General features: G+C 36.9%; 1 protein-coding gene across 3 annotated transcripts; it reads right to left on the reverse strand.

Moving 5' to 3' along the window:
• Window positions 1-504: 504 nt before the first annotated feature.
• Window positions 505-9,836, reverse strand: LOC104089924 (serine/threonine-protein kinase STY13-like). Of its 3 annotated transcripts, XM_009594939.4 has the most exons (4): window positions 9,557-9,836; window positions 8,741-8,803; window positions 7,486-8,479; window positions 505-1,187 (listed from the first exon to the last, which is right to left on the reverse strand). In XM_009594939.4, the coding sequence occupies exons 3-4, from the start codon at window positions 8,382-8,384 to the stop codon at window positions 848-850; spliced, it is 1,239 nt and encodes a 412-aa protein (XP_009593234.1). In that variant the 5' UTR covers window positions 8,385-8,479; window positions 8,741-8,803; window positions 9,557-9,836; the 3' UTR covers window positions 505-847. The 3 variants fall into 3 exon arrangements, with proteins under 3 accessions (XP_009593234.1, XP_009593233.1, XP_009593232.1); XM_009594938.4 differs by lacking the exon at window positions 8,741-8,803; XM_009594937.4 differs by lacking the exon at window positions 8,741-8,803 and having other exon boundaries at window positions 9,520-9,836.
• Window positions 9,837-10,120: the final 284 nt, after the last annotated feature.

Below are 10,120 nucleotides of genomic sequence, written 5' to 3' on the forward strand. Positions count from 1 at the left end.
CGGAAATATATCAAAGGTTTAACCAACTTCAAAGCTTCATCTCCTTTTTGTTCTCTTATTTCGAAAGTCCAGTATTACACCTCCATCTTGTTTTCTTATTTTTCAATTGTAATTTTTATTTTTATTATTTCCCTCAAAGGAGAACAAAATAAAGCATTGGCGGGGTGGTCGTGAACTAAGATAGTTAACTTATTGTCTCCAATAATTAGAACAATTAATCCCCATCCCTTATACCAACTAGTATATCCTGATCATACAAATTGATTTGAATGTGTCCCATCTCCAAGCAAAATCGTCATTCTTGCTCCCCAATAATCAGAAATTCAATCCTCCAAAACCTCTCATTCACCAACACCACATTGACTAATAAAACATTGTGGTCATATAGATTGATTTTAATGACTTCAGTCCTCCAAGCAAAATATGTTACTCTTGCTACCGTATTTCCTGCAATGTAAGATCAAACATTTGGAGCCAACACAGAGATTTGGGTGTGGGCATGGATTAGAGAGTAACTTCTTTAGGACCTTATACATTCAAACTTAATAACAACAAAGGATAAGGTCTACAATGCCATAAAAGGACCGGTATGATACACATCAACCCTCTCTTCTACTACTTATCAGCATCTTAAATCAAAGGAGAAAGGAGGGGGAGGGGGAGGGGGAGGGGGGGTTAAAAGGATACAACAATGAAACAAAAAGTTCTCATAACTTACTCCCTTTCCTATCGAACAAAGAAATTATGCCTAATAGATACACATAAAGGACTTAAAATCAGATGTTTTTTTGGCCTTCCCAAAATTCTTTACTCCTGTTCTTACTGCTTCTAGATTCCTCTTCCCACATTAATCAGTAGTCATCGGTTGGCTTATGCAGCACCTAAAACGGGCCTTTCTGACAGTTGTCATGATCTCTGTCTCTGCGACCTCGAGCATTCTGACCACTTGAGAGAATGGTGGCCTATTATCAGGGTTAGCATCCCAGCAGCGGGTCATGATCTCACTTAGGACAGGCAAACAATCATTGGGGATTGCTGGACGAACACCTTTGTTGACAACAGCAAAAGCTGCCTGCACAGCGGTCATTTTCTGGAAGGGAAGCATCCCTGTTATGAGTTCCCACAGAACGATGCCAAAACTATAAACATCGACTTTGTGGGTGTAAGCTCGATGCTGGATCATCTCCCTGCATATCAGAGTAAATGCACTCAAGTAGCCAACAATGAAACATACATGCTAAACGATTTTGGATGTTTTTCTTTTTTTCCAAATGAGAAGAATCCTAATATATTGCAAAACCGGAAGCAAAAATATCTATACTAGGCAGAATTGCTACAACACAGATTTCTCACTAGAAACGTAATTTCCTTTTTCAGATGAATAGAAATCAAAACTAGATTTAACTTATACAGAGTGACTTCACATGCTGGGCAACAACTTTAACTGATATGAAGATTTAGGCAAGACCATTTTTTATTTATTTTGGTAATTTAGGCAAGACCATTATTACATTAGTCAAAAAGCATATTTCATATTTTTCTTCAAACAAGACATCCACTAATAAGTTTTAGATAAATCTACCATGACGGTGATGTGCCAATCTCACCCACATTAGCCAACCTAAATATCACCTGAGCAACCTCATGCATCTGTTCTAATCACAAGCATTTCGACACTATTTCTGGAAGCTAGAATCACCATCTTTTTCAGAGAAAATTTCTAAAAGAAATGTCCTAATCGAAACACACAAAAAAAATATAAATCCATTTTTCACATTTTCCAACCAAATGAAAGCTTAAACATAAATCAGGGAATTCGTGGATGTTGGAAATCTGTAGGTACTGCTTTGATTGGGAGATGGAAAGATGGCTAGTTTACTTCAACAGCTGGAGCAGAAGCTACTAGATCTTGACGAGTAACAGCCAGTTCTTTGAAAATCTCAACTTTGAGGAGTTACATTAATTTTCTTTTTCTTTGAGGTAAATAATTTTATTAATGTGGGAAAACTCTCATATACAAGCCGTATACCAAAAAGTAGAGAACCTACACAAATATGGTTATCTATAGATGTCATCCAATCTTCTATATGCATAGGAACTTCATGGGTGCACCAAAAACACTTAGAATAAGAGGTTATTCCTCAAATGTATTTGAGAAGTTGGATTACCACCGGCAATATTGTACGTTGAAATTAGTTATTTTTCTTTGATAGCCGTGGAAACAGCCTCTTGCAGAAATGCAGGGTAAGGCTGCGTACGATAGATCCTTGTGGTCCGACCCTCCCCCGGACCCTGCGCATAGCGGGAGCTTAGTGCACCGGGCTGCCCTTTTAAGTAATTAAAGATGTTATAAATTTATGCACTTAGCCAGTGCATCAGGCATAATTACAAGTTGTGCAAACCCTCTATTGTTTCTAGCATTCCATCTATATCATGTTCAATGACCAGATTGCACCAAAAAGCTAACAAAAAAATACATCTCTGTTTAAGGCTGAGAATGTTTCTCATAGTGCCTTCAAAAATCCTGTTGTTTCTTTCAAGCCAGACAGTCCACCAAATGGCCTGAGGTATGGTATTCGAAGTTCTTAGAGATTTCTTATTAAGCTCCTTTCTTACGTTGAAATCAGTTATGTTAATTGCAATTTAATTATTATAGTTTAAACTCATTTATGTTTTGGTACTTTATTTTTAATAAATTGTGCGCTTCACTTCGCAGTTTTCCACTTAATGTCCCAGGGACCTTGTTTTGGTACTATACAAGGTAACTTTCTACTCCTAAGAACACTCCATGTTCATCTTCCCATATCGTCCATGTGAGTGCCAAAGGAACTACTTCCGGCACTCTACTTCTTAATATCATCTAGCAAGAGGTTGTTGACTGAAATAGAAAATTTTGCAAGTTTTTCTTTTACTTTTTTGGTAAGTAGAAAATTTTGGAAGAATTGGATTCAACTTCCAAGCATTGAGTCCTCTTCCTTTCGACTAGCAAATATTGGAATTGTTGCAAAAAGTCGAGAGACACAAAATGGATGCTCTATTCTACAAAGAGGGAACACTTTTGTGCCTCTCGACCAAGTGTTGATCCATTGTATTTCTAAGAAATAGTTTTTGAAATCCCAAATTTGTCTGATGAGAAATGTGAATTAAAAAGGAGGGGGATCAGCACTTCTGTGCCTCTCAACTTATTCCAACAAGAAGTGATTATCCCTTGTATGTTTAAGAATAGAACTTCTTTAAAACAAGCTTGTCTGACGAGATATGCAAACAAAAGATTAAAAAAGAACCCCCCGGCTGGAAATAAATTATACTCCATGTTCTCCTTTTCATGTCGATTAAGCATACCAATGCCTTAACCCACACGACCATACTTCTAAGTTGTTGATCGGCATGGAAAAATCTAGTAAGGTTGTCCTCTAGATCTAGAACATGGTGTTGGAAATTATCTTGAGTAACACGAGCACCATCTTAGGAAAGAGCGAGCCTGAAAGGTAATCAGTCAACATTATTTTTATCTTTTTGATTGGTCAACATTATTAAAGTAAGGTAAAAGAATGTGGTACGCAGAGACATTGAACAAAATCTGATGTGACAACAGCTAAGTGTAGATGGTAACAACCATGCTAAACAAGACTAGTTATGACCGGGAAACTAAGCAACTAAACCACCAAATGAACGTATCTGTAAGCTTAAGTAACTGAACCATAACTGAATCAGACTATAGAGCGATTGTCGCAACGGGATCCCAACAAAAAGTATTTGAAGGGAAGGTACTCATTCCCGGCCGCTTTCAATAGTGTTCACTGTTGAGTGATTACTCACTACCTAGCTGGAAAAGATGGTCCAGGAGCTGCCTCTCTCCCAGTAAGCACGACAGAATCACCGCTTCTCTCGCAGCTATCTAAATGAATCTACCCTTCTTTATGAACTAAAAAAATCTCAAGAATAGGAGTCCCATTAATAGTTGATGTGCCAAGCTTATGACATTTTCCTGCAGGGAAAATGAAGAAAAGAAGAGCCACCTATCTAGTTGGAAGGATTGAGGAGAATGTCCTTTTGTTTATGGAACAATAGCACTTTCTCCAGCAAAGGTCAATTCATCATAAACCTCAATAAATAAAGTGCTGCTGTATGGGATCAGTAAAATGTGCTAACCTGAAAAGGAAATGCTCCAGGTATGAGGATAAAAGGGAAAGACCCAACCCTCACTCACTTCTTTAGCTTTCCTCCCAAAGACTTCATTAATTCATGCCATGACAGACAACTTCTGTTGTGCTATTCTACTCTCTGAACTTGAGACAAGCAGTAATATCTATTTGAAATCATTTAGGTTGTCAAGACTATGTCAGTGCATTATGAATAAGAGTTGCTAGGCTTTCTATGAAAGCAATTCAAATAAAGTGAGTTAATCTATTTCCCTAGATGTGACAATCTAAGATAGGATACTGTATACCAGTCTGCTTCATTTGCGATGAAAGGAAAACTAAAACTAAAATGTTGAAAAGCATATTACTCGTGTGCTTTACCAACAACAATTTTATTTAACCACGTCACATTAAAGGACCAATTGCTGGCCTCATCGAGCTAAAAAACCAATATGAAACCGACATAGACCAGACCTCAAGCAACCAAAAGCATTTTGAATTCTCCACAGATCAATAGTGAGAACACCTAAAACATTTAGTTTCCACGTCTACTCATAGAAAATACACACTGCCTTTCCTCCAACTTTGCAAGGCGAATTCTAATTTGGTCACCTAAAAGTCAGACAGCGATTGGCTCCCACTTTTACTCATTTATGAATTTTGAACCAGCATTCAATCTTCCTTCTAAAATTCTTGTCCAAAAGAATGTTCACAAACAGATCTACAAAGAAAGGAATTAAAGGCACTACTTCAAGTTTCCTGTTAATTCAACCTTCCATAAGAAGCACGAAAGCAGAAAGATATTCATCAGCATACTCAACGTGATATATTCTCAGAACTCACATTTCAATACAGAAAAGTCTCAGCACGAATGATAATGAATAGAGTACAAATCAAACAAGCTGGATCCGATTAAAATATCCATTTTTCTACTTCCATCTTTCGAAATGGGGAAACAAATATTGGAGCATAGTCTGCCTCTCTCTATCTAGTCATTAATAAGGACATGCAATGAAAGAAAGCTCAACTTTTTAAGTTAAAATGGCTAAAACTACCAAAATGGCTAATGTTTCACAAAGTATTACTAGCAACGAGTTATGATCTGAGATTTAGAGAAGGTCTTATGTTCTTATCTTTGTACACAGAAGAAATTACCTATTGCTTCCTTGTATTAAAGTTTACCATAAACTTGAAGCGTCCTTGCATACAATATTATATAACTTCCTCCTGTCTCATTTTATATGGTGGTATTCAACTCTAAGTAGAATTTATGACGTTAATTTGACTTAGAAATTATATTAGTCATAGTAGAAGAAAATATCAAAGTTATGGTTAAAAACTTAGTTTTATAGAGAGACCATCAAATCAAAGCTCAAAATTTTAATAGCTAAAAGAACTAAAATTCTTGAAAGTTGTGAAAATTGCATGGAATAATATCAAACATTTTGGGAAATGGAAAGAGTGTCAGAAATTGGAACGGAGAAAGGGAGTTGTAGACATATCAAATCAAGAAAAGGAATTTTTTTTATGAATAGGTAGCAACTTAACTGTACTGCAGACTAGTTGCATTAGGAGGAAGGCAGATTTCCAAAGAAAGTACAACTTGTTATTCTTCTTGGAGAGTTGCACCATAGAGACTGTTAAAGCACCTCCTTTGATAATTAGGGAGCACTCCCCTTTGGTTATGCTCTATTGAAAATTACATCAGAAAGTCGCACTCTAGATCTTTTTGCTCCAAAAAGAAATTTAGGAAAAGAACACAATTGGCTAATTGCATACTTAAGTACCAAAGTCAATTTCCAAAAACAATTAACAATTTGCTGTTGAAAAGTAGTCGAAACACTTAATAGTGAAACATTCAATTTTTTTTTTCTTAATAAGAAATGAACTACTGAAAAGTCTTTACAATTAGAATCTTCACCTAACTAACATCTCTTTCTATTTCTTATTTCTTTTTTCCTTTTTTGGTAAAAAAAAGAAGTAATTGTACATGACACTCCTAAATAGCTTTTAATTAATCCTGGACAGATTACATTGTAGTATATCCATAGTGTAAAGTACAGCACTTCAATTATTAACCGGAAATAGTGGAGCGCAACACACAGAATAAGCGTGTTATACACTCAGTTGTAGGCAGGGTATATAGATGGTTTAATGGTATTACCATTCCATATTTCAAGGAGAAAAAGTTCAAAAAATAGCTCAAGGGAAAATGCTCCCTATCAAGCACACACTAACTTTCAACCTAGAAAAAGGAATGCAACACGCTGTTGTTGAGGCATAGGTTGTAGTTACATAGAAAATCGCACTCTAGCTCTTTTTACTCCAAAAGAAATTTAGTTAAAGAACATTACTGCATATTCTTAATACCAAATTCAATTTTCAAACACAGCCAGAATTAGTGTGGGATTGAGGCATAGTTGTTGTAGTTGTAGTTATAGTTGTATGAAGTATGAACTACCATCCCCTGTTACTTTTTATTCTTCAGTAAAAAGCAATTTGTTTCTAATCTTTAGCAATTTGCTGATGGAAAGTATTCAAAACAATAACTGATAGTGAAATATTCTAACTTTTTTTTTTCTTAATAAGTAATGAACTACTGAGAAGTCTTTACAGTTAGAGTCTTTACCCAACTGATGTCTCTTCCCTTTTTTACCCGTTTTCCCCCTTTTATTTCCTTTTTTTCTTTTCTTGTGAAAAAGTAATTTTACAAGACACCAGTGATTAATTTTTAATATTCAAATATGAAATAATTGGCCAGATTAAATTGCAGTACATCCATGATCCATACAATACTTTCAATTATTAACGGCCAGAAACAGTGGAGCGCAGCACACGGAATAAGCATGTTATACATTCAAGTTAAGGTGGAGTACACAGAAGGGATAGTGGTGTTGCCTTTCCATAGTTCAAGGAGAAAAGGTACAAAAACAAAAATAGCTCAAGGGAAAATGCTCCCTATTAAGCGCACATTACCTTTCAATTTTGAAAAAGATATGCAACATGCTGTTATATTTCAGACCATCGAGAGAAGGTTATATTACGGATTTATTGTCCAAGCAAATATATCATGCTGAACAAACATATTTCTGTTTGCAGCCATTCCTCTTTTTTCTTCGTAAGTAGAAGGTTGTACCGTATAGGCACGAATATCTAACATATATGAATCAAATATACTTAGCATGAGGACGTTGGAAACTATAAAACTAACACAAAAAAAGATGAAGTATTCCAAAGAGAGTGAAACAGCTAACATAGCTCTGTTAAGGGGTAATGCCGAAGACCATAGACAGGAATAAGATAAGATGATTTAATAAGGCTGCTAGAGAGTCCAGACACTTACGGAGCCATCCAGCGGTATGTTCCAGTCTCTGGTGTCATTCCTTCAGTCTGCACTTCAATACGAGCAACCCCAAAATCTGCAATCTTGATCGACTTGTCCGCAGCAATCAGTAGATTGTCAGATTTCAGGTCACGGTGTATCAGATTCAGGCCATGTACATATTCCATCCCCCTTGCCACGTCTAATGCCTGCTTCACCGCTAACTTCAAGGGCACTGATCGATTTTGTCTCCTGGCCAGAAACTGACGCACTGATCCCCCTTTCGCATATTCAGTCACAATACACCAGACCATAGGTTTACGGCATCCACCAATAAAACGCACTATGTTTGGATGCTTCAACCTTGCCAACATCATGACTTCCTGCTGAAATGCCTGCTCCATCAACTGAGCTCTCTCAAGATCATTTTCTGGCCTCTCTAGAAGCTTGATAGCAACATCCTCACCATTGTATGTTCCCTTGTAGAGTTTCCCAAAAGCCCCCTGAGCAAAAGCTGGACCCATGTTTAGCTTCCTCAAATCAATTGTCCACTCATCATAATTCTCAAGCCCGTCGGTAGGAAATCGAGGATCCATCAAAGCTTGAGCTAGGGCATCATCACTCAACCCTTGAGAAACTCTCCCCCTATTTACACTAGCTGCTGTGGTATAGTTATTGCGGACGCGCTTGAGGCCCGGGTGGTTTAAAATACGTGTGTGGGAACCATTTGATCCAACACTGCTGTTATCCGTTGACATCGCAACCGAACCTCCACCAATGCTCATTTGCAAGCTCCCATAACTGTCGATTGACATGTTTGAACCCTCGCCAAGCTTATGGTAAAAATTTTGAGTGATGCCATAATTATCATGGTTCTCATTTAAGTCGATAAGTCCTGCGAACTTTGGAGCCTCCAACATTTTCTCTGATAAATCTGCTGCAGCACAAAAGCTTCAAGTCTAGCTTATTTATACTGCATGAAGATTGGCACAGTCAAACTTCACTCTCCATAATCCTGTGAAAACAATATGAAAAAGACAGAAGGTCATTTTTTTTGAAAACCCAATTCAGAAAACCCTCCTTTCCCACTTCTTAACCCAGAATGCTATTACCAGTAGATTAAGGGACAATAACTACACAAAGATTAGCGCCCAAGGGTGTGGCCTAGTGGTCAATGAAGTGGGTGAGAACCATGAGGTCTCAGGTTCAAATCCCAGCGGAGGCAAATACTAGGTGATTTCTTCCCATCTATCCAAGCCTTGGTAGATAGAGTTACCTGGTACCTGTTGCTGGTGGGAAGTGGCAGGTATCCCGGGAAATTAGTCGAGGTGCGCGCAAGCTGGCCCGGACACCACGGTTATCAAAAAAAAAAAATACACAAAGATTAACTTTTCAAACTTAATGAAATTAAAGAGTCAATCGATCATTCCAAATTACTGGGGGACGAATACATGAATCTTCTTTACCCATTAAGCTCTACTCACCTCCATTTTACACAAATACTAAACGAGTCGTCTTTTAACGCAAATTAGAGCTTCTTTAAAACCAGGATCCTCCAAATATTTCACTTATCCTTACACAGACATGCAAGTCTCCAACACAATTACGCAAACACCACACAAAATATAAGTGTAAAACAAACAACTAAACCTCCAAATATTTCACTTATCCTTACACAGACATAAAACTTTCTTAAAACATACAAACACAAAAGATAAATCATCAAGTACATAAAAATCTATTTGAAAAACTAAAAATAATTAAAACCACACATTTTCCCCTCTGCAATTTTCTTCCAGAGCTAGGGGTTAAATTGTAATTTCCCAAAAACGCGTCCATTTCTGTTTCCAGCTCAAACTCTCATATACAGGTGTTTGGAATTTTTAACTATAAGCATCAAAAGAATAGCTCTACTCCAGCTCAAAATTAACAAAAAATAAACAAATTAAAAACAAGCATAAAATCCCCATTATTAATAAATAAATAAAATTTAAAAAAAAATCAATTAAATTTGGTGATCTGAGAGTAAAATCGAGGAGAAAATGATAAATTTACCTTGATCAAAGAGGGAGCTTGACTTTGCAAAACTTACTGTTCCAACTCCTAACACCCGATCGATTCTGAAGCTGTACACAAACTCCACCACGCGCAGCTCCACCGAGTTGAACCCACTCACCTCCACCGGCAGACAAACAACAACGTATAGACAAGTAGTAGTAGTAGTAGTAGAATAAAGAAGAAGAAAAAGAACGCAGAGGAAACACACACACACACACAAAGTGATGAATGAATGAATATTGTCTTTGTCTTAGCTATAGGGGTCTTCGTCTCTCTTTTTTCTCTTTACTCGGACGGAGAGGGGGAAGACCTATTGTATAGTCGCTCGTATTGTCAACCAATATGTTGGGTGGGGTTGGAAATAATGTGTCCGTAGAAATAACATCATCTTTGACTGCTATGACTTTTGTGCTTACTATGGACGTTCCATTGACCGGGTCAATTGACCCAATAATGAATAAAATTTGAGGTTTTGGAGGATAAGTATAGAAATAGAGATTTGAATTCAAAAAGGAATACGAAATTAAGGAAAAATTCCACCTTAGTTTTAAATTTAAAATTTATCGTATCATTTCATTGGACATATTTTTACCATTAT

This window comes from Nicotiana tomentosiformis, chromosome 5 (genome assembly GCF_000390325.3).
Source record: "Nicotiana tomentosiformis chromosome 5, ASM39032v3, whole genome shotgun sequence".
Classification (NCBI taxonomy): domain Eukaryota; kingdom Viridiplantae; phylum Streptophyta; class Magnoliopsida; order Solanales; family Solanaceae; genus Nicotiana; species Nicotiana tomentosiformis.